This window comes from Mytilus californianus, unplaced genomic scaffold (assembly GCF_021869535.1).
Source record: "Mytilus californianus isolate M0D057914Y unplaced genomic scaffold, xbMytCali1.0.p SCAF_5, whole genome shotgun sequence".
In the NCBI taxonomy this organism is placed as follows: Eukaryota; Metazoa; Mollusca; class Bivalvia; order Mytilida; family Mytilidae; genus Mytilus; species Mytilus californianus.
Window position 1 is genome coordinate 77,860,395 of NW_026262701.1, and position 26,256 is coordinate 77,886,650.

The 26,256-nt window shown below is 33.0% G+C and overlaps 1 protein-coding gene across 1 annotated transcript; it reads right to left on the reverse strand.

Annotated features, from left to right (window-relative positions):
• Positions 1-21,765, reverse strand: LOC127701495 (monocarboxylate transporter 12-like). Its single transcript, XM_052205377.1, has 9 exons — positions 21,563-21,765; positions 19,649-19,708; positions 16,085-16,170; positions 8,359-8,602; positions 6,914-7,057; positions 4,345-5,076; positions 3,018-3,287; positions 1,436-1,561; positions 1-677 (listed from the first exon to the last, which is right to left on the reverse strand). The coding sequence occupies exons 4-9, from the start codon at positions 8,594-8,596 to the stop codon at positions 481-483; spliced, it is 1,707 nt and encodes a 568-aa protein (XP_052061337.1). The 5' UTR covers positions 8,597-8,602; positions 16,085-16,170; positions 19,649-19,708; positions 21,563-21,765; the 3' UTR covers positions 1-480.
• Positions 21,766-26,256: the final 4,491 nt, after the last annotated feature.

A 26,256-nucleotide genomic window follows, 5' to 3' on the forward strand; every position in this document is an offset into this window, starting at 1 on the left:
TGAGTTTTTACTTGATCTTTTGCCAACCTTTCGTGATATTAAGTCTTGTACATTGACTCAATATGCCTTCCCATCCAGTCATGTACATTAATATTGATCCGATGATTTATCGATAATAGAAGCAGTATGTTACACAAAAACCAAGACTTTTTACAATTACATTAAAAACAAAAAACACACTATTTTAGACTAATAGATACTATAAAGATATGGCATACAATAAGTATGTGACGTCTGTCTGCTTGCAATATCAGATTTTAACATGGTTAAGAAAAATCATTCTGTCTTTTGTCCTCTGTTTTTATTAATATTCGAGTATTCAACTGTTCTTTTAAAAAATAACAGTATATAGATGAAAAATATAACTAAAAACAGTTTTAATATCTTATCGACTAAAAACTTCTTTCACCAGAAATCAACGAAGAACCATTTAAATGTAACGATTCAAATTTGACTAGCTTTTTCTTTTCTTTACTTCCATCAACTTTTTTCAAGCAGAATCTTTTCTTCATAATTTTTCCCATTTTCAATCACATTTTTTTTTGCTAATTTCTGTTTGTTTTTTTCCCACGCTGAGATTCGACGCAGTGGTATACATATAATTCCAGCCAGTGCAAGAGAAACACCAGCCATGTAAAATGTTATGCTGTAATCTCCAGATTTGTCTGCAAATGATCCTAAAATATAACATCAACAATGTAAAGCATTTTATTCAGTTAGATAATAGCCAAACTATATGTATTGTATTCATTTAAAATAGACACAAGAGGGTTGTATTGATTCGCATACCACGTAGCACTGTACTAGTGTACTTAAAATTCAGTAACCAAAAAGTAAATTTGGTCAGAGAAATATTTGTATTATTCAATTCTTCCATCCAGGATTTAGAACCACTTTTGAGGTGAGGAGGGCGTCCTTTGTATAATCACACCTTAAACAAAACGTATAAATTGTAATGCTTTCTGGACGTGAGAGAACCCAATCAACCATTCTGCAGAGGGGTTCAAATGTGATATATACCCTAACCATGTTGTAGATATATGGCTTGCACGGTTCATATGAATTGTATCTAAGAAAAAAACAAATTATCTGCAACGTAACACATTTCAATTAACTATTATTTAAAACTTTCCGATCACGAAGATTGATATATGATCGAAATATAAACTCAAAATACAATGTAGCTATGATAAAGTTAAGAATTCTTTACAATTATAGAATTCGTCGACATCTAGCGCATTTTATAAAAGATCATACAATAAGATGTACACGTTATCACATCACGGTATGGGTATTACTCATTATTGAAAGTTGAGTGGTGACGTATATTTGCCAACTCCTACGTCATTATTCTCTGGTGGAGATTTGTTTCATTGGCAATCATACCACGTATCATTTTTAAATGCAATAACGTCACTCCTTATATGGTACTTGCCTGTGACTGGTGGACCGAGGAATGATGATAAGCCTTGACACAAGACAACCAAACCAAAGGAACTTGATAACTTCTCTATACCCATCAGTTCTACCATTATAATGGAACGTAATGATACAAATGCAGCTACAATTAAACCAAAAACATTAAACACGACATATCATTTTTTTATTTTTCATAAAGTGATGCATGTATCTATCTTCTTTTAAAATTCTAGTTGCTTGTAAAATATTTTCTTTAATAGACACGGGGCGATTAAACCTTAACATTCTGTAAAGACACTCGTGTATTGAAAAAGACTTATGCTGACCTCAATTACAGTCTTATTTGTGTTTACCCTACAACTTTTTTTAGTCATATTACACTATTGTGTATACTTCAAAGGACTAAACTAGAGTATTATGTTTTGTAAGGTTATCTTATTTGCGTTGAAGAAATTGCCATGCATTGATCTGTATGGCGAGAAATATATGAATAAAAGGAGCTACATGTATGGGGTATACGTCAAGGAGACCGCAACTTTTATAGACTCGGTCCGATTAAGAGCTAGACGTATTGTATAACATCTGTTCAATTTTTTAACTGAGTATTGTCCTCTTGATGTTTTTTTAATTACTTTTGAAGTTGGGTTGTTGCCTCATCGACGTACATCTCATATCTCCGTTTATTCATATGACACTGATTTCCTTACACAAGATAAATGTTACTACAATGACCTTCGTCAGGTAATTCGAGAACAAAAGTTTGGAAAGCCAGAACGTGAAGGATTTAAACCTAATGTGCAAACTGGACTATATATAGCTAGCAACGTTTGTTATAAATCCTGTTCATACATTGACATTAGTAATAATACCATCAACTTAACATGCTTAACACAAACTTTGGACCTATTCAGCAACCCAACGACAAAAATAGCCAAAAGACATCTAGAGGAAAACACGTTCTTAGTTTACCAATAGACAACAAGGACCGGTGTCTATATTCTATGTTAAGTTCGAAATCATCCAGAGTCTAAACAAGTAGTGAAGAAGTTGAACAGAAACTATTTATTATCTGACATCAACACCGACAAAAGTTACATAAAACAAATTTATATCTTATTACAAGCTCTAATGTACTATTTCTTTTTGCAATGCATTATAATATATATAACAGTACTGTAGTCAATTGGAATTTAACGATTGAAAGTGAAGTGGACTAGCAAAGAATGTTATAATTCTGTTAATGCATTCACATTATAATACCGTCAACTTAACATTAACTTTAGTCCTTTTTGGCAAACCTTTTGAATTTTATCGAAGAAAGTCATTATTTTTGTACTGGTACGACGCAGCAGATGCTCTCTGTGCATATGCCAACGTAACAATAATGCATATGATTTTTTAAAACATATTTAACAAAAACAAACCTTGATTTATTTCCTAATTTCTTTCTTTTTTTAATTAAAATTATAAGCCATTCTGGTAATGGCTCTGATATAAATCCGAAGAAATCATATATATATATATATATATGACTTTCTGAATACTCAATATTTCACGCTTCGAAAGTTTATTAAAGAATATCAATATTATATATTTACCTATTCCAGAGCCAAACAAAATAGAATATGTGATTAAAACTCCATATAACCTATAAAATGGCACAAATGCAGTTGTTCCACCGGCTATGATTAAAGCAATATTGTTGATAAGGAGACAATCTGCCCATGGTCTATCGGAGATAAACCCTACAGCTAATCGAGCTACGGTGTTTGCGATACCTATTAAAGATATCAACAAGGCCTGTTCTCCAGGCGATAGTCCAACTTCTTTCGCATAACCTGGTAGAAAGTTAAATGGGATGAAGAAACCTGCAAATATTCAAAATAAGGGTGTTACATAAAATTTAAGAAAAAATAAATCATGACACTGAAGGTCAATACCTGGATACATTATTTGCATAGCATTTTTACTCCAAGCAATAACAAAATGTACTTTTATGCCGATATCAAGATTAAAATCTATCAAAAAATACTTACGGCCACAAGGTAAAGACGTTTGATAAAATTGTGATTTAAAACAAACCTTAGACTGGACGTCCAAAACTGAAGGCCATTTCACTATTAAACACAAGTTTTATTATGCAGCATATTAACTAGTTGAAGTCATGGTCATGTGTTTTCTTTTATTTGAGAAAGATACAAAATCATTAAAAAAAATATTCTTTTCAATATTTCAGTTTATAAAAACAGAGTTCGTTGTAGCGCGCAGGTTTAACAAAGTTTCACAAAGCTCAGAGAACCGTGCATCAGAATCCAGACGTGTCGGTGTTTTGCTAGATATATTGTAATGCTCAGTCTTACACTGCATTATTAATTGTTGTGTAAAACAAATGCTCTCATATCATTGCATGTCTGTTGGAACAATTGATCATCAACACATAACCATTGGCAGAATTTAAGAAAAAAAACCTCAAATTGAGCTTCTATCCATACGATAGGGTTAAGAAAGTTATAAAAGGGGTTATTGGAATTAAAGTAAGTTTTTCCAAGCATCAGAGTTCTCTACAGAGTTTTTGTGGGATTCGTGTTGCCTTTGCTATAATTTTCAATCATTGTTGTTTTTGTGATACTTAATGTTTCAATGAGTGTGCTGTTTTCATCGGTAATACCTTTTTTTTATCCTTTGTCCTAAATTACAATTGGTTTCTTCTTGTGACAAAGTTCAACGTCGTTTACTTCGATTTTGTGATTGCACACGTTCAAAATCCATTAATGTTTTCGCCTAATATAGTAAATGTTAACCATTTGGAAAATTGATTACAAGTGACACATGCAGGGTATTGGAATTGAAATGAATTAAATACGAATGTGCTATGATATTGTTTTTTCTTTCATTTACATACACTTAAATCATTATGATACTTACCAAACATACACAGAAAACATGAAATCCCGTATACTACAAATGTTGGACTCTTCAGCAGTGAAAAGTCAAACGATAACAATATAGATTTTAACAATTGAACACAAGCATTTGATTCTTTCGTCTTTTCTTTGTCTTTGATTGTCATTTTCTTCACGTATTCACATTCATCTTTAGACTCCGTATATTCTGGAATGTGATGTAAACTACCACTATAGAATATATCTTTTCTAGCTAGTGGATTTAGATTATCTACATGTCTATGATGTACATGTAGTTTTTGTGCACCACATATGTCTTGACTCCTTGCTAAACGCCCTACATTGTTTCCTAGATCACCGTTCTGACCTACTTTAATTTCTTGTGATTTACACCTGTAAATTGGATTTGGCACTTCTAACTCTATTTTAATCTTTTGCAAAAGCGGATCCGTGTGTCCATTTGCACATTTGCCGTTTATAGTTTCACTGGTGTCTTTTAATGTTGTCCGACGCCGTTTTGGTAAAGGTCGATAAAAGCAACAAAATAGTACACCATTTAAAACAATACCAGAAATTATCCATAAAGCACCCTGCCATGAATATTCGTTGATTAAATAAACACATAAAGGAGCAAAGACAAAGCCCCCTATCCCAGAACCACACACAGCAATCCCAGTAGCAAAAGCCCTCTTTTTCTCAAAGTAGTATCCTACCATGATAATAGCAGGTAAGTAAGCTAGACCAAAACCTGCTCCTACAAGATAAAAGGTTTTGCATTATATGTAAATTATATACATGTACACAGAGACTTTGTATTAAAAGACTGGAAAGATTAAGTTCCAACAGAATACACCTTTTCTTCATTTTCATTTTCATTGTTCTAAATCCAAATATTTGCAACCGTATTCTCCAACAATATGATTTTAGTTATTATTTAATTAATATATGAAAATAGAAAAAATTAAACAGCTGCGCCATGAGCGCATGATACGCCCGTCAAAATACTCAATAACTCAAAAATAAAATTTTGAATCATCACCAAAAAGTATACAGATCTTAAGATTAATATTACTAAGTAGTGTGTAAAGTTTTAAGCAATAATCATAAATAGTTTTTGAGATACGGCGCGACATGTGAAAAAACACCCACCTGTTTAAGTTACTAAGTCCCGTAAATCAAAAAGTTTTAATCTTATTTTCACCAAAAAGTATACAGATCGTTTGACCATCATAAGAAACAACTATATTAAGTTTCATGAAATTTGGATAAGTCGTTCTCAAGCTACGGTGCGACATGTTTACGCCGGACAGACAGACGGACAGACGACATTTGTATACCATAATACGTCCCGTAAAAATTTTGACGGGCGTATAAAAACAATTATGGATAATTCTAAACTGCAGTATGTTGTGTTTTGTATATTGTTGTTTGTCTTTTGGTCTTTTTTGCCATGGCGTTGTCAATTTATTTTCGACTTATGAGTTTTAATGTCTCTAAGGTACATGTATCTTTCGCCTCTGTGAGATTTTTTCAATAAAAAATAACATACACATTTCTATTTCAACAACCAGATGAGATAAAAACAAACACGTATTCGAATGATGAGCGTTTCAATTAGCATTACCAAAATCATTGTAGTTCCAGGTCTGCGGCCGATTTGTTTTAAATTGCATCCCGGGTTCCTAAGAAAGTCTTTAAGTACCGTAGTATCTACAGACGGTCCATGATGTATCATGGTCATCAAAGGGTACTGACTTTTGACTCTATAATTTTTCGATAGATTAGGTAGTACATTCTGGTATTCGGTCAAGTAAGTGCAACTAAAAGAAGTAACATCAAGCTTACAATCGGTGCAATTTGGGGGAAAAGCAATTGTTTTATGTTTTCTATAAACAACAAAATCATAGCAAAACTGTCAATTTCCCCCAAAATTGCAAACTTGATTTTACTTTTTTTAACTGCTTACTTGACCGAATACCATATTGTAGGTAACCTGTCGAAAATTATATACTAGATGGATTCAAAAGTCGGTTATGTGAAAATAGTCTTTTGTTTATTTTTCTAAAGTTTAACACTTTTATTGTCAACAAGACGATATTGAGAAAATAAGAAAATGCTATGTTCAAAACACGAAATAAACAATATGCATGATAATGTGGAAATGGATTGTATCGTTACTTATGCTGATGTAAGTATCAACAATATTTTATTCAGAAAGCAGTTAGTTTCTACACACGTACAACAGTATACAATACACAAATTCATGCTGATGTACTTTCGATGACATTTAGAAAACTAAAACAAAACAGCCTGACTTTGAGATGAAGAACAGCAATAAAAGCTCTGTTCCTTTGCTTTTTGTGTGATTTTGCTGTGCATGTACTGATTTTGTGTCATGAATGGATACCCCATATCCTTTGTTTTTCTATTGTTTCATTCAAGAAGATGAGAATTGAAAAGAAAAATGCAAAACTGTTTTCCATGCATGTGTTGACCTATATGACAACAGCGGCAAATGATCGTATCCGTCGGGTTTTTAAAGAATGATACAGGTCGGATGTCGGGTATGTGTTTCGAAATCTTATACTAACCTGCAACACCACCATACAAGAAAATCATTAAATCCAAGTTTGTAGAAAACGTACAAAGAAACAAACCAGCTGCTGCCATAAAACTGCCAAATACGGCTACTTTCCGTGCTCCAAATTTATTTACAAATGCACTTGAAATTGGACCTGAAAAAAATATCAGATTTTGAACTTGAAGAACATGGCATGTGAAACTGAGAAACTTTTACGCCCTTTCTAGATTTCAAAATATCCAGACTCTAAACAGCCCTACACACTAAGGTCGTATTTAATCAGTTAAACATTTACCACCATTACGTTATTCAGGATAATACATTTTGCAGGTGAAACTGAACTTTGAGTTTTAGGGGGTAAGTGTGTCGCGCTCATTGTTGTGCTTGTCGTGGAATTATCACGTGCAATTTTGACTTTTTTAAATTCTATTCTGTCGATTTGTTGATCGTTTTGTTGATGATTTTGCGTTTTGGCCTTTACTTTATGCAGATGTGTGTTTTTTTGTCAAGTTATGATAAAAAATAAGGAGACGTGGTATGATTGCCAATGAGACAAATATCCACCAGAGACCTAATGACGTAGATGTTAGCAACTATATGTCACCGTACGGCCTTTAACAATTAGCAAAATCCATACCGCATATCAAGCTATAAAAGGCCGCGACATAACATGATGTTTGGTTTTGGTCTAGTTAATATAATGTTTATTTTGGTCAAGTTATGATGTTTGGTTTCAGTCTTGTTGACATTTATCCCACATCTTGTGAATAACACTTTTAATGTAACTTTCCATTTTTCACTCATTGCCTGATAAACAACACGTTAAGTCCTTCAGAAACTCTTTTTGGTTTTTCTGATGTATTGATGAACTTATATTTCGATAGGTACAAACATGAAAATATAGTATATATTCTACAAACAATATAAATAACAGATTATACAATTATACACAAAATAGCCTTGATACATGTGTGATATATACTAAATTATATTCTCAGGACAAATCTAGATTATGACACATCTTTTGACAAATGATTTAGAAATTATGTTTGTAGCCTTATTAATAACGTGAACTACAAGAATACTGATATATGACAGCGGTTAAACTTGTTTTTCTTTCCTTTGTATGTATAATTCATTATTGTTTTATTTTGTTGTTTAAACAAAAGTCATATAGTAATATGCTCTTTGTGAGCCCATTTAATGGAAATAAAACATCTTCTAACATTTCGTCTAAATTTATTTTAATCATTTACGTGGCGACAGGTTACGTTGTGTACAAACGGAATAGGCTTCATGCTATGTTAACACACAAAGGAGGACAAAGGCCGCCAGCATATCGATTGTTCTATTCCTTTAACAGTGAAACAAAATACTAACAATACCTAACATGATTCATTTATTCTAATAGAATGAGTAAAATTGTATAAATAATGGAAATAAACAAAATCTCACCAAATGATAGGTACATTCCGTTCATCACAGATCCAATTAGAGCTGTCTTCCCCCTACTGCCACCAAAATGATCCAAAAAGGACGGCAGAAACAACCCAAATGTGAAACATACTCCATCAACCAGGAAACTAATCATAAATGACGAAAAAGTTACAACCCATCCCCATCCACCATCTGGGGGTAGGGGAACGTCTGAGTCGCATTCTGTGTCTTCCTCTTCTGTGCGTGACTCCGGCATATTGACCTAATAAACGGAACAATTTTTAGGATATACTACAAACTTATTGATTAGAAAATCATTTTAGGAACAACACATAATGTAAAGAATCAGCTGTATCTACCAACAAAGACATTTTAAATGTTACGCAAGAGTTTACACAACACTAAACGACTTCTATGGACTTTACATCTGCATACAGAAATATCTATAAAATTATGAATAAATGTTTTATGAGCAGGCAAAAAGCCCCAAAGGACACAAGGGCTTATTCCTTGAATGCCTACATTCTTTAATCTGACAAATTACAAGTGACAATTTGTTGGCATTCAAGGGATAGTTTTTTTTTTATTGAAATGAAGTATAGTCAATTGAAAGAGGTCAGTAATTAAAACTTACTCTACTAATTTGAATTCAAGGTAATGTTTCCTGTATCAAAGGACATGAAATCACATATGCATTGAAGCACAAACACGCACACACATATATATATCAAAATATACAGTCGCATTGTCAACATATATTTGTTCCCCTTAACAGAAACTCAACAATGCTATAATATTTGTCCCAACATCCTTTATTCCGTTAGGAACAAATAAGTCATTTTTCTGTATTCTATTAGTTATTTTAGTTATTAGAAAAAGAGGGACGGGGTTGAGGTTACGTCAATTGGAACATATCAGTCGTCATCTGTGAAACAGATATTCCATAGCGGTCAACCAACTCGTGATGGCGTCCGTAAAGTTTTCGAAGGGATTATTCAACATCATCACTTGGATCTCTTGGTTCAATATCTTCCTTGTAAGCAATAATGTTAAGCCTCTATCAAGGAAATCATGACAGGAAATGCAAGCGCTGGAATATCGTATCAACTGGGAGATTTATACTCCATAAGCAGATGCTGCTGGAATGTTACTACATAGAAATAGAAAGTTCATATTTGGGAAGCTGAAATCATCTTTTTTGTCATAGAGTTTGTTATCATCAACCGACCCTTATTGTTAATTTCTAGATGTAAGTCAAGATATGAGGCAGACTTAACTGTATCCGTTGTATCCTTTATTTCAAGTTCGATGGATAGGTGCGTTCAACATAGATAGTCACCAAACTTTGAATTATTTCGTGAGAGGACATCATCTATGTAGCGGAACGTGAAGTAAAGGATAATGCTAGCTCTTGTATGAAGTCAGCCTTATATGAATAAAGGAACACGTCGGCAAGAAGAGGAGCATAGTTGGTCCCCATGGGAATACCGATTGTTTGGTTGAAAAAAAAGGTACTCCAAACGTAACAAATATGTTGTCAATCAAGAAATCAAGTATCTTGATAATGTCAGTTTCAGAGAATTTGTAGTTTAAATCAGAGTGATTTATCCATCCCAAAGGCAAGATACTTGTATCTACGTTGACCATTCTTTTTCTGAATTAAAGCAGGACAAATTCTTTCAATTTGCCTTTTAGGTTGGAATTGGGAATATTTGTGTAAAGGAAAAAAAAGTCAAATGTTTTAATACTTTTGCAAGAGGAACAAGACATTACGGTAGATTGTACGTATTCTAACAGATCATTGGTATTTTTAAGTATCCACATCTGATTAACGCCGCCCCTAGAGTAGGTAGTTTCACAGTAACTTTGAAACCCGTCTTTGATTTCTGATAAAATTGATGATTGTAATTTTGAAAGAGGTTTCATGGAGCCATTGGAAGACCCAGCAATATAACATTGTTTGTAATGACACTTATGTAATTAAGGTATCCAATACAGTGAAGGAAGATCCAGTCCTTCATCTTTGGTTTAAATTCCAAAGGAACATAGAACAGACCTATGATTATTCAGGATTTCCTCCTTTGTAAGTGTCATGAGGGTATAAAATAAAACAAGCATGACTAAAAACAGTGTGGAAAACTGATTATATGAGTGAATTTTTCAAGTCCAAGGACCATAACTCTGCACAAAATCATTAGACCGAAACAAAAATTTGAACTTGATCTGTAACTTGTCATGATAAAACTCTATACCAATTATCAATCAATATCTTATAAGCATGATGAAAAAAACATTAGATATGATTAACAGTTCTCTAAATTTAGATATGATGTAATACAGTGTATATCTATTTTCAAATTATAATCAAATATAATTAATAGTTCCAAATATTTTTCTTTCATTTGTCACAAACTAATATAGATTTGTAACTTATCTATAAAATGTCAACATCTTTTATCTACACAATGTAATGTATTGAAATATATACATTAATAAAAATAGATTATTATCGAATTAAAGAATTTCTCTTCATAATTTTTTTTATATATAAATATAGCATTCAGAAAATTAGTTTATACTAAATAACAAACAAACCTGCCAAAAAATTCTTCAAATAATATAACAAAGAATGTCTTTAAAAAAATTAGTTATCTCCCTTTGTACAGAGATATGGTTTAACATAGTACTCTAACATTAGAAATGGTCTAGAGTTATGGTCCATAACTCTGGACTAAATCATCAGACCGGAACAAAATTCGAACTTGATCTATAAGTTGTCATGATAAAACTATATACCAAATATCAAATCAATATCTTCAAGAACGAAGACAAAAAGTGTGGAAAGCTGATTTGCCGGACTGACGGATGGACAGACGGACGGAGTGCAAACCTAAAGTCCCCTTCGACTTCGTCAGAAGGGGACTAATAACAAAAATACCGAATTCCGGCCGATATTTGAGTTTCCAAATGAATTGTCAACACCTCATTCCTTTATCAAGCAGTTTATGTAATGTGATTTACACACAAAAACGATGTTGTTTGGGGCTTTATCTGCGGAAACAACAACATATTTGTCATGGAGGTAAGACAGGTGCTAATCAGCATTTGGGTCTTTGGAGATCGAAATAGCATATGTATTCAAAAACCCATTCATTTTTTAAAATTCTGATTGGTATCAACGACCTCATAGCCTTAACCAATTCGGAAAGGGTATCTACGTCTTTTTGTCGCTTTTAGCCCATTGCCTGGCATACTTCTCGACTGAATCCATCAGTATTTTGAAGTTGTGTTTCCAATTGATGGATTTTGGCTCATGATATTTCGTAAGTATGAGAACGCATCTGAGAACTGAATGTTGGAAATCACTCTGTTCTGCATGGTCTTCAAATCTGGCCTTTACTCTTCCATTTCTCTCTATTTCCGCACGTTTCCATTTGCAGCATACATAAATTATAATGGCAGATATTTAGCCTTACAACAGGCCCTCTACGGAACCCTTTAACAGCAGTTGGTTAATGGGTTCTTTAACGTGTAGAGAGCTTTGAACCCACCCTACACGAGACATCGATTTAACGTCCCCATTCCGACCGGACGTGGATGGGTATTTATACATCATCCCGAAAAGCCAAACGGACTCCTCACTTTAGCAAGGATTTAACTGCCGAACGGGAAAGTCCACGAATGACCTTATTTCTATACCCTAGTAAACTCTTAAGGTTTTTAGTAACAGTAGTTCTTAATATAGCTTATAGAATACATATGAGAATACTTTATATGAATATACTATTAACTCCAACCAAAAAAATCTGTAAATTTGGTAGTTTATTAGTGCTTTGGAGTATGTTACAGGCTATGCAAAAATAAAATTGTTAACTTCGGGTCTAATTTTACTCATGGAAGAAAAAACATGTTGTAATTGCCAACACTTGGAAACTAGTGGTATAGATTTGTATAGGTATAAGAAAAGTGATGCACAAAACGTAGGTTAAATGTTCTATTGTTGATTATTAACTAAATCAATAATATATTACATAGAGAAGTCACATATGGTCATCCATAAAGTATCACAACGTCAGGTTGTATCCGGTTAAACGTCCACTACACGTCCCTATAGTTTTACAATATTAGAAAGTCACATATGGAAGTCCATAAAAAGTCAGTCTGCATGATCAGATACGGGGTCCGTTTTCTATCGTTCTATCTATCGTAACATGATTTTAGAAATGGCCCTAAGTTTAAATTACGTAAGAAAAATGAGAGTATAATAATGCTAGTATACCCTATGGGCTTTTGTCGGGGAAGATGGGATTTATCCAGAAGAGAGGATTTCCAGAGATTATTTGTTCTAATTTGTTCTAAATCAAAATGTTTTAATTTATAAGAATAGCAAATTCATTATAAGATGTCATAACTTGGTCAGTATTACATGTCTGAAGTTTTTTGACTGAATACTACAATCATAACTTTTAAATACAACTGAAGTTAAACTCTCTATTCATATATAAACATTGACTGATCTGTCTTGGAGAAGAACAGTAATTATATTTTTCTACAATACTACAACTATTATTGTACTAAGCCCGAAGGAAATTTCCAAAATAGAAATAAATCACTACGAAGTTTAGTAACTTTTTAGATACAGTAGATTTAACAACTGAATAATGAATGGCAAATTTTAGATATTCGTATGGCAAAGGTTGGGTTCAAACCAAACCTTTCATCGTGTTCATTCGTATGACAGTTTTTAAAGGCTCCAACTGTCGAAACAATATAAAACAAACAAGCAACCATAACAAGTACCTTTAAGTTATCCATACTGCTTTTAAAATTATGTTTCATCAGATGGTTATACATGTATCATGTCACCTAATAAGAATTCATATGAGGAAAAAATCTAGAAAAACTTAATTACCTTATATGTGATCTTTCTTTTCTACGTCTGTATTATCGCTGTAAACTCGAAACACTTTTAAGTAACGTTTGCGTACCTTACCAGTATGTAAATCAAAGAGCTGAAAGCTCTAAGTAAAAATGACGCCATTGTCTCTCATATTAGGATATTTTTGATGCAAGTCTTGATTTTTACTTAATTTACCTATTGAATCTTAGGCGACGTTCAGTTTATGGTAGGTAGGGTAACTGATAGAATAGATATGAATTGTTTCCACAATCTATAGCGTTTTTATTTGTTTGTCAAGATATATATATATATGTGTGTGAAGTGAAAATAACTACTAGTTCTGCTGTACAAAGAAATAGCTCAAGACTACCTGAACAATCTACAATATTCAAAGTAATATGTGAATTTGTTTCCCTTATTTGTAGAATTATTTAACAAAATGATTATGAAGAGCCTGTAGTAAGAAAGCTCTTATACCAAACATAGTCCTTATTCAAGAGATAAGTTACAGGTGACCTAGTGACATAATCACATTGTTATTTCAGTTACCTAAACGTGATCAATTTCTGTAGATTTAGACAATAGTATTGTTATACTAGTTTCACAATTACAAACAATATGACACCATTTATACAACTTAATTTCATTGTGAAGAGCCTGTAGTAATCAAGCTTACACTGAAATCTTAAAATGACAACATAAATTATTGCAAAAAACTAATGTTTAGTACTGTAGTCATTTATTTCAAATAATTGACCCGTAATAAAATAAGGAGATGGGATGTGATTGCCAATGAGATAACAGTCTGAGGTACTATCTACCAGAGTCCAAATAATGTGGCTGTTGGCAGTTATCAGTCACTTTCAGACCTCAACAATGTACCAAACCGGTTTATTGTTTTCATGTACCACAGGAAAAAGAGGAGTTGTGGCCAGGTGCTGCGTGGATTTAAAACTATTAGAATTACACAGTTTTGTCTGCATTCAGAGAAAATTTCATGGTGTAAACACAGCCATTTTTGTTGGTGTATATTACATGAACCTTAAAGGTGGATTATCAGATTATTGGTCAAAGGAATATTAAAGTGATTGTTGACTTTTCAAATATAAAAATATTCACAAAGAAGGAAATATATCTGATTCCTTGTGAAAATTAAAAGATAGAACATTGTACTTTAATGGATTTGGTAATTTAATTTCAAGAATGACAACATGTATGATCTGTTACCATAAGAGTAAAATTTATCCATTAGCTACTGTTTATTATGTTTATGGTTGAACTGCATCTTTGAACTTTGTCAACCAGTCATGATTTACTTCTTAAGCTGTGTAAGAACCTTCTTGTAATTGAAAATTGGTCTGCCATGATCACGATTTCTACAATATTCTGAGTTCCTGACAAGTTCAAAATTTAGCACATTTGCAGTTTACAATACCCAAAGATCAGGAGAAACAACGATTTTGATTGGCTGATCACAGTTGTCTCCCATGGGAAAAGTTTGAGAAAGTTCGAAATTGGGAACAGTAGAATTTAAGGTTCATCATAACAAATGGACAAATATGGCCGTATTTTCACCTCAAAAACTACTCTGTGTACAGACTTACCTGTGCAGTTTGGAAAGTTTTAAGGCCTGGCATCCACTAGATATATAAAAGTTAAATTTATTTTGCATATCAGAAAGATAAAATCGTTTTTGGATTTTGATGGGCATTTTTTTTCCTTCCTGCAGAGGGTGTAAAAATAAACAAACACCTGAATTGCATTTGATACTGTCCACTCAGTTTCTACCTTTAACTCACCTATAGATGTGTAGATATCTATTGTCCATGCCAATCAAGGACAATCAATACAATACAAACCAGTTGTAACCTGAGAGGGAGCATCTCAAAGTTGTATCCCAACTTAGTTAATTTTTACACCTTCTGCAGGAACGAAAAAAAATGCCCATCATAATCCAAAAAAGATTTTATCTTACTGATATACAAAATGAAATTAACTTTTATATATCTAGTGGATGCCAGGCCTTAAAACTTTCCAAACTGCACAGGTAAGTCTGTACACAGAGTAGTTTTTGAGGTGAAAATTCGGCCATATTTGTCCATTTGTTATGATGAACCTTAACAAAATCGTGCAATCGTGACAAGGGGACAAAATCGAGTTTTTCACGCCTGAATCGTGCAAGTTGGCAGGTATGACAGGTTAAGAAATTAAAGAATGAAAATTACAAATTTAAGTCTGTTCCAGTTGTATTTCCAACAAGATGATTGAAAATTGTCCGACGGTCACGAAGGTTAATGACCGCCATTTTGTACACAACAAGACATATTGAAGGGAGACAACACCATCTGTTATTTTAAAATGTACATTTGCAACGCTGGAGTTGTCTTTCTTTTACCAATGTATGAGCATACGAACATTCACTTTAAGTATGTAAAATACGGAACCGAGTTCGGAATGCGGATTGGAAGACTGGTCAATGGTAAAAGAAAATTGACTGCGTAATTTTCTAAAAATGTGCCTGGTTGGTTAATATTATTAATCACCACAGTATTAAGATACAGTACGTGTCCAAAGAGTTATAAGCTACAGTAACTCAGAAATTGGCCATGTTGGAGGTCATCATGATAAAAAGGGATTCAATAATATTCAAAGCCGCTATCCAATTATCACCCCATGTGTTTGGGACACACTATGAATAACATGTTATGTGGATTATACATCATCGAGACAGAAACCCCAGCAGAAGAAAAAATATTTTATCTATACGAAAAGCTCCAGCTGTACTTTGGTATCTCTTGTTTATTTACATTTATATAATACCTGATCTAATAATTACCCTCTTACCTCTACTGAACTACAAATTCACGTTCTAAACTGGAAAACTGTACAATGAATTCACATGATAAGCTAGTGTTACATCACATCCAGTCCTGCAAATACAACACATATGTATCTATATACACTGACATGTATGAGATAAGTATGTATATACTTTATATGCAAATCATGCTCATGCTCTCAAAAAAAACTGGTTAATTAAATAACAAAATTGAGAGTCACTATAGGATTAAACGCCAGATTTTTTCATTGAATTGTTTGTCTAATTTTTATGATAAGTAACGGTGGAAGCCTTTTTTGTTTTTAAAGCAAATGAGTTTATCAACCGCATTTCTTAAAAGAGATAAAATGTACTATAATTATTTATCCAAAGTTTGGTAGCGATAAGTCCTTCCTATGATTTTCTTGTTTTTCTGCATATTTTTGTCGAATTTTGTATTGTATAGTAACAGTGTTAACAAGTTTTGAAGGCGATCCCATACCTCCCTATGAAAGGATAATATATGTATGATCGCTTAACCATTATAGTTTGATAAATGTTGGGCCAGCAGATAATTTTTCAGAAAATTTTTATTGACTTTTTTGGTACAGGAAATTCTGATTTCTTTTCAGTAATGGTAGCGGTCTTGTTTTAAAAACGGATTGGATCATTAAACATGATTCTTTATGAAGATCATAGATACATCTTTTTAAAAGTTTTAAAAGCAATTTATCTTAAAAAGGATAACAAATGTATCTATTAAATATATAGCGGCCATGTTAGTTAGCAAAGGTGTTATCGGACAAAATTCCTAGAATAGACTCTTTTAAAGATGAAGAAGATCAAAGTTGTTTCAAATGGGCCCAATGGTTTAAAAAGAGATTTTTAAAAAGTGTACGACAGATGCAAATTGTTGACATTTGGTGATCTATAAAGGCGTTGAAACCAGATATGTTACGTTTCAGGGGTGGATCCAGCCATTTTTAAATGGGGGGGGGGGGGGGGGGGGGGGGGGGGGGGGGGGGGGAGGGGGTTCCAACCATATGACCCCGTTCAAAAGCATTGATTGTAAAAAAAGGGGGTTCCAGCCACCCGAACCCCCCCCAACTGCATCCGCCACTGCGTTTGAATTCAGGTAAATCTTATGTAATCCACACTAACTTCAATATAAAGGTAAAATCGAGATTGAACTGACCAATTTTGGTCTTAATTAATATCGCATTTATTGTCTATTATTGTTCGAAATGATAAAAATAAAAATATATATACACGCATTAAGTTCTTGACAGAGTAATTCAAAATGTCCAAACTCATTAAACAATATTTGTCATGAAAACAGGTCGGTATTCACATTTGATGTCACAGTATACACGGTAGTACTAATACATGTATATATGACAAGTGATAACGGGACCTTGATATATAATACTTATACGTATTACTTTGAAAGGGTCACTCAAATGTCAGACACATATAACATTTGATTCGTGTCAAATAAAGTGATAAAAATTACAAAATTATTTTTGCAAGATAAACAATTGTATGGTATAATTATGATAGTTACTTTAAAGTAACGCATGTTTTAATTTCTGTAGCAATATTCCAATGTCATTGTCAGTCAAATTTATTACAATTTATAATCGTCCCTGTACTTTTATGAATTATAATTTAATTTAGTCACCTAGTTTTTTGCATATAAGATAAAACAAAAGTGTTGGTAATTTGATCGTTCCTACGTCACTGTTTTTTTTTTCAAATAATAAGTGCATATCTTATTCAGAACCCGTGCTTTGCCACAAAAAGAGCTGAAATTGTGAAATACATCTAAAAGGAATAAATTTAATGTGCAAACAATACTTTATAAATTTCATGCGTCCGAAGCGCTTTTCTGGATTTACCTTCATCAGGAACGCTCAAAGCCGAATACATGAAAGCCAAGGATGTAACTTGATTCTACAGTGTTAAACAAGATAAATATATACAGTCTGGTCACTTCAGTGAACTTATATTTGATGGAACGGGCGGACGGACAGAGCTAAAGAACTTTATCCATCCTTCGGAGCGAGGGTGTAATTAAATACGAGTAACAATTTTAACCAGCAAGTAGTTATTTTAATCACATTATCAAATTTATATAAAATATTGTTTGCAACACATTTCTAAAACTCATAGTAGAGATTTCAAAATTAGATGATTTGACTTGTTATATTTTGTGCCTGTACCAAATTAGAGTATTTGGACCATGTGTTTTTGTGTGTTCGCACTGCAACCTGTATGATATCATTTACATAAAGTAAATACATGAATTTGATGCAACATTCGAATATAATTATTACAAATATCTGAAAAACTCTGCCGAAAATCTGTAAGAACTTATGTACTATCATGTTATGTGTAAATATATGTACTTGTCGCTCCTGTTACTCAGGAAATCTGCTTTTGATTTCAGGATGAATAAACAGTTTAAACCGATTTACAATAGTATTACTGTGATTATTGAATACAAAGGGTTAAAGGGTAACCCTATCATATAACTTCTCCTTTAACATATTATTAAATAACAAAATAACAAAATATGATTAATTTGTACTGTAGACAATTTTATCAGCACTTGAGTGAACTTGGGATAAATGGTTTTGATGTACTTAGTATAATGAACATGTAATCCCTCAAGTTATGCTTAGTTTGCAGTGTATGAAGCACAGTTTTTCATAGTTCCCTACGTTTGGAATAGTCAGAGTTTTTGGAAAGCGGGTAATGTATTGTAAATATATGAAAAACGTTGTGATAAAAAAAAACTAGTTAAACCACAACATATACATGTACTCATGTACCCGTCTCATGTAAGGAAGTTTGTCATTTGATATCGTTTGTCGAATTATTTTATTTTTGTTTTGTTTGTTATTTTGGATATGTTGGTGTCAATGGCTGATCTTTGAATGTTTCTGTTTAATATTTCTCAACTTTTATAGACACAGAACGATTTATTATAGCTTGACAAAAAAAAAAGTCATACAGTATAGCATACTTGATTTAAGTTGAAAACGGTACGTTGCCCTCTAACTATCTTTGGTTATGTTTTTGTCGTTGGGTTGCTGTCCTATTGACACAGAGGCGGATTTAGGGGGAGGGGGCCTAGGGTGCCTGCCCCCTCCTTTTTGTGGGAAAAATTTGGTTGATTATTTAGGGACCACTGAAGCACGACTGGAGCGGGCCTCCTCTTATGGCAGTTATTCCCCCCCCCTTATGAAAATTTCTGGACCCGCCACTGTGACGTATATCCCGCATGTCTTTTTATTCATAAATGAGTAAAACCAAGTGTGCTTATACATACGAAATTCGGTCTTACTAAAAGTTAACACGAGGAGGTTGGAACTACATAGTTTAAGCAGAAACGAAACAGAAATGTGTTATATTTCATTAAAAAAGAAATGTAACAAATGGTTTAGTTACTTTAGTATTTCATTTCCTCATTGATCTTCAACTAATAAGGAACTCCGAACCAAAATATAGAAACAAGTACGCATTAACAATGTCGTCATGTACATAAAAAAAAAATAAACAACGAAAATTTTCAAATTTTAACTTACCTTATAAATTTAATAACTATTAGGTGTGTACATCTTAGCTTAACAAAGAGCGTTAAGTACCTGCAAAGAGTAAATAATAAAAATGTTTCCATTCACTCCTTGGCCTTGACTTTTTCCATACACTAAATAGTAGGCTTGTCCTGTTTACAAAAGACGGACGTAGAATTATTCAGTATAAACCACAGAGTACCCCATTCGCCGCTCGACACATATACTAATGGGATATATCACAATGCGATGTTTTTTTCAATTTTTAAACTAAATAATACAATAAGAAATAAATTTGTAACAGTTCGAAATATGTGAAAAATCTATAATGATAATGATTTTTATCTAATAGATTTTGCTTGTTGGACAGCTGTGATTATATTAAATACATCAGCATGTATTAATGCGACATAAGCTAATATTAGATATTTATGAAGTCACTTTGACAATCTACTATGTCTATGATGGGTCTCCCACTGAAAAGCAAACAGAAATTCTTAATATCATAAGAGGTTAAGTGTGAAATTATATGATAATGTCAAACTCCCATACAGGTTTACCGCCTATTCAAAGTTCAACACCGGTCAGTAGTACAATGGACAATCTCACTGGTTTTTTTTCAAAAGTAAAATCATAATCTTGTTGGGATTTTTTCCCTGATTTGTCATAATTCTAGTAGGATTATTTTCGAAGGATAATCATGTAATTTTAGATACAACCACGAGGGTACGGTGTGAGTCTTAATTGTGTGTAGCTAATTACACCAATACATATCATAGTATAATACAAATGATAGCTTTCAATAATTAAGCATTTTTATCTTGTGTTATGGAAAAGCATGATAAATGCAGGATATCCGATTACGGATTACGAACAATAGGTTCAGGGTGTTTATATAGTTAAATCTTTTTCTCTAAGAATTAAACAAACATTAACTAAAGGGACAAGTTACAGGAAATGCGTTTTTGTGGTATATTTTGACAACGTTGAAGATTGGATTCATATTACATGATAATTTGTATGAGTACCGAGATGAGTACATTAAAATGTACAATGCCTGGCTGAAAAATGACTGTCTGTACTTTACATTATATCACATTAACCTATATGCGTTGCACTCTCGGGGTTGCACTTGCAGCTATTAAAGTACTGTCATTTTCTATTACTAATGATGGACATAATACATATCAGTGTTACACATCTTATCTGGCTGGACAAAAATAATATATAATTGTCTTTACTACTGCCAAATTTTAATAATGTGGCCAAGTTAGCTTCGTTTATTATTTGGACAGACTAGTATATATGTAAATGTACATGCAGTAATGGTGTCATGAAGAAACTAGATATTTATGAATTGCCCCTAGTGTAAATGTGTGTAAATACATTACAATCAAGATCCCGAAAGCCGATAATGAATGGACAAATGGGATAATCTGTAATGAAAATGGACATCTGTGTGTATCCGCACGTGTGTATACGGGCCATCAAGTCTCCATAATACATCAATTTTCAGTAAACGGAAGAAACCGTTATTATAAACTTTGTAAAAGAAGAAAATCGATTAAATAACAGATAGAAATTAATCCAAAGAATTGCTTTTAAGTTTATTTTCAACCATTGATGTTGTATTTGTTTACAATGATCTTTTAATGATTAAATTAAAAAAAAATACAAATTAATTTAAAAATATCGATAACGGTTGTATCCACTTTTTCGAAAAATACACAAAAGAAAATTGTTTCTAAAAGGAAATGTGACGCGGAAATTCCGAACAGATATATAATAAAATCAAGAGAATAAAATCTTTTTATTGTCACATAATCAGAATACACTACACAATACAAATAAGTGTCGTATAGTATATCGTTACAGAAATCGACAGGTTCCTTTTAAGCTTGAATAATAACAAGTATACAGTCTTACCTTTCTTAAGATTCAGATAAAACAGGAAGGTGTAAACAGCTGATTTTAAGCCAATGCTTGAACAGCGCAATGACCTTGGTATAGGAGACCACTATCGATCAAAATAATCGTTTACGCTAGCCATTGTATTTTTATTACATGTTTACCGAATTAAGATTCCTATTAAGATCTAAACATAAATGTGGGTGTCGTGTGTTATCTTTCTTTTATGTATGAGAATACACATTTGAAGGGCATATTGATATTGCACATTGCCCGAGATACATTTATACATTGTCACGAAAGTGAAACGTGCTACTGTTTACTGTGAGTCAATGTATTTTTACGATGTACGTAAACAATGTGTATTTTGAAAATTGACAACCGCTAACTTTAGTGGACACCAAATACACAATAATTGACAAAAAATAATTATGTATTTTAATAATGTAATTTTTCAATTGAATCAATAATAAGTAAATAATGACCACATTTGAATGCATCAAATTTTCGATACAAATCTTATTGAAAAAAGCAAAACATTAGATTCAGTACAATGACTCGATCACAGAAGCATATTTCATTGATTAGTATTTTTAAAGAATCATTCCTTAATTCCCTGAATTATACTAAATCGGTACCGACGGTTGCGTCTATTGTTACCATAGAATGTAAAAATTTACCATCACAATGGACAAAATCAACGGTTGAAAAAAGTCGTGTGTTTGGATAGTGGTTAAGTAAGGTCTTTTAAAAAACTAAAGGAAATAAAATCGAATGGCTAAGACTATAGGGAATCAGTTGTATAGCAACATTCCTGACTTAACCCAATTAATCTAATTTTTTTTATTTTTATGTAACAAAATTGATTAAACACAATGATATTCGCTAATGTCTTTTAATTAATTAAATGAAATAGTAAAATTGATCGACTTTTGTTTGCTTCACAACCAGTGGCAAATATTTCATGCATATAAAGGACGAAAATATTTGTTAGGTTAGGGTTAGGGTTAGGGTTAGGGTAAGGGTTGGGGTTAGTGTTAGGGTTAACTTCAACATTACTTCAAGCGTTGGCGAAAATTGATTTGACCATGGGATAATGTAAATTCTGATTATTTGCCTAACTTACCTTATACATTGTTCAGTTATATCTTACTATCGTAAACAGAGCACTAGACTTGCTACATGTCCCTTCCTAATTTTTTTTTCTTTCAATTTTACCCCTTTAACAATTTTACTGCTATAGCAATACATCTAAATGTAGACGACCTCTATCATTTGCCCTTTATGAACCTTGTATTTGGATGACAGATGTATTGTCTATTTTATGTGGTCACTAGAATAACTGACAAATTTTCCAAGGTTAATATATGTCCATAGTTTTATTTTTATAAATATTTTTAGTTTATATGTTAGTACTGTACAAACTGTAGTACCGACTCTCTGGCCATAAAACATAATCTTATGAAATGATTATTGGCATATTTGACAGCTGTAAATGATTGAATTTTCAAATTTTTGGGTCAGTTTTTCATTCCTCTCATTTCATTTGCTAGAATATGAAAACCATAGTACAATAAAAATAATTTACTTGTGTTAACAAAAATGAAAGATAGCATGCAACCAGTGCGCTTTAGAAAATTTAGAGCAAAACGAACTCGACTGAAAAATAGGGATATGGTAATAGGATTGAGGGCACACAAATATGTTTAATCCCGCCACATTCTTTAAGTGCCTGTCCGAAGTCAGGAGCCTGTAGTTTAGTGGTTGTCGTTGGCTCATGTCTGTCATATTTGTGTTTCGTAAATTGTATTGTTATAAATTAAGCCGTTGGTTTTCTCGTTTGAATTTTTTCATATTATTCATGTCGGGTCCTATTTTAGCTGACTATACGGTATGGGGTTTTCTCATTGTTGAAAGCCGTACGGTTGCCTTTAATTGCTTACATCCACTTCATTTGAATTCTGGTAAATAGTTGTCACATTGGCAATCATACCACATCTCCGTATTTTTATATAAACTTATAGTGCCCCGGATTGGACAGCAGTTCCCAGGCATAGAGTATCTTGGCAGTATTTGGCAAAATCTTTCGGAACCTTGTTACTTTATTTGGTCTTTTCAACTTTTTTTAAATCGAGCGATACTGATGAGTCTTTTTTAGACGAAACGCGCGTCTGGCGTACCAAATTTTAAGCCTGGTATCTATGATGAGTTTATTCCCTGTACCGTTAGTGACATCTGTCGTGTTAATCCTGTTAAAGTCCGTCTAAAAGTATCCGGTACTAAGACATCACACAGTAGCGGATTGGTAAAATGTTTTATCTAACTCTTAGACATTCAAAAACTAATTTGAAATGGAAACTATAAAAGAGAGGCGAAAGATACCAAAGAGACATCCAAAAAATAAACTGACAACGCCATGGCTAAAAAAGAAAAGACCAACAGACAAAAAACATGACACAAAACACAACATAGAAAACTGAATACTGCATGAGCAACAAGAACCCCACCAAAAATTGGGGAGGGGATCTCAGTCAAAATACGGAAATGTAGTATAATTGCCAATACCGTATAGTCAGCTATAAAAGGCCCCAATATGACAAAATGTGAAATAATTCGAACAAAGAAACCCGACATCGGCCTGAATTATGACTAAACAAATATAACAGACAGCAACAAACCCTTAACCTAACCTACGATAGCGGTGTAACAGCACAACATAATAAGAAACTTTAAAATCAGAATTGGAAAAGGCTTGATCATCGGATTGGCACGAAGCACAACACAAAACCAGAATAACATAAAAGACAAATACAAAGTACAGATCTAAGAGTACTCGCAGTTACCGAAAGCTAGTTCAAGGCCAGTAACTAATAAATAAATCATATTCTCTAAGACTAAAGTATCAAACAGTACATATCCAAAGGATTAAGTGTAAAGACGTGATAGTCCGAGAAAAGCTTGACCTTGTCCAATGCAAAACATTAGTACATGATGTCCACAGAATGTTGGACCATACGTTTTATGTTTAAACTGTTTTTGGATTAAAAACTTTGTATAAAGACGTCATAAATTAAACAGTCTTAGAAACCTTGTCCTTGACCTTGTCCAATGCAAGATATAAATACATAATGTGGACAGGATGTACGACCATAAGTTTTCTGTTTGAACTGTTTACACCACTACACTTTTTTAATGCGCATGCCCACAGACAAGAATTTTGTCGGTGGTTGTTTTGATTTAAATCTGTGTAATTGTTAGGTTAATATACATAAAATTGAGAATGGAAATGGAGGAATATGTCAAAGAGACAACAACCGAACAAAGAGCAGATAACAACAGAAGGCAACCAATGGGTCTTCAAAGCAGCGAGAAAATCCCGCACCCGGAGGCGGTTCTCAGCTGGCCCCTAAATAAAATTGTGTACTGGTTTCAGTGAAAATGGACGTCACACTAAACTTAAAAACATATAAAGGAACTAAAATTAAAAAAAACACGTAAGACTAATAAAGTCCAGAGGCTCCTGACTTGGGACAGGCGCAAAAATGCGGCGGGGTTAAACATGTTTTGTGAGATCTCAACCCTCCCCCTATACCTCTGGCTAATGTAGAATAAAGAAACACATAGCAATACGCACACAGTAAAACTCAGTTTAAAAGAAGTCCGAGTCCGATGTCACAATAGGTAACAAAAGAAACTAAGCAAAATGACAGTGATACATAAATTAACAAAGGACTACTAGCAGTTACTGACATGCCAGCTCCAGACCTCAATTAAACTGATTGAAAGATTATGTCTTCATCATATGAAAATCAGGTACAATCCCTCCCGTTAGGGGTTTAGTATCATACCATCATAAAATATATGAGAAGAACATAACCCGTATCATGCCAACAACTGGTTTTAGAATAAATGTGTTTATTTCCGATGCAAAGACCCTATGAGTGAATCAATATTAATACCAAAATATGCAATCCTTAATGATCTGACAACAGTATCGTAACTATATCCCTTCCGAATAAGTCTGTTTCAAGGTTTAGTTAGCTTTTGAGGTGAATGCCGACATTTTTGTGCTTTGTAAAGAATATTACCATAAAATATTGGATGTGAAATACCTGAACGTATAAGATGTCTGCATGTTGATTTATATTTACGAAAGATGTCCTTGTACCGATGATGAAATTTAGTAAATGTTTTGACTAGTTTGTGATATCGAAAACCCTGGTGTAATAATTTTTCAGTAATACAGAGATTTCTTTCGTTGAAATCAAATACGTTGTTACATACACGAGCGACTGTATGGCATTGACTCTTGTCTATAAATGCATGCTGTCATTTATATTATTGTTTTGTTTTATTGTGTTTCTCTTATTAACTGTTTACAAAACTTAAAATTCTTCGAAATTCTACGGACTTTCTACCCTAGGAATTGATTATCCTAGCTGTATTTGGCAAAACCATATCGGACTTTGGGTCCTCAATGCTCTTTAACCTCGTATTTTATTTGACCTTTTAACTTTTTTGATTCGAGCGTCACTGATGAGTCTTTAGTAGAAGAAACGCGAGTCTGGCAAACAAAATTTTAATCCTGGTATCTATGATTAGTTTATTTGTTCAAAATTGTGTTATACTCTTGTGTTTAACCCCACGAGGTTTGACTGATCAAATTTGTTGAATTTCTTCGACATACAGTGGAACTCTACCTTCCTTAGTTT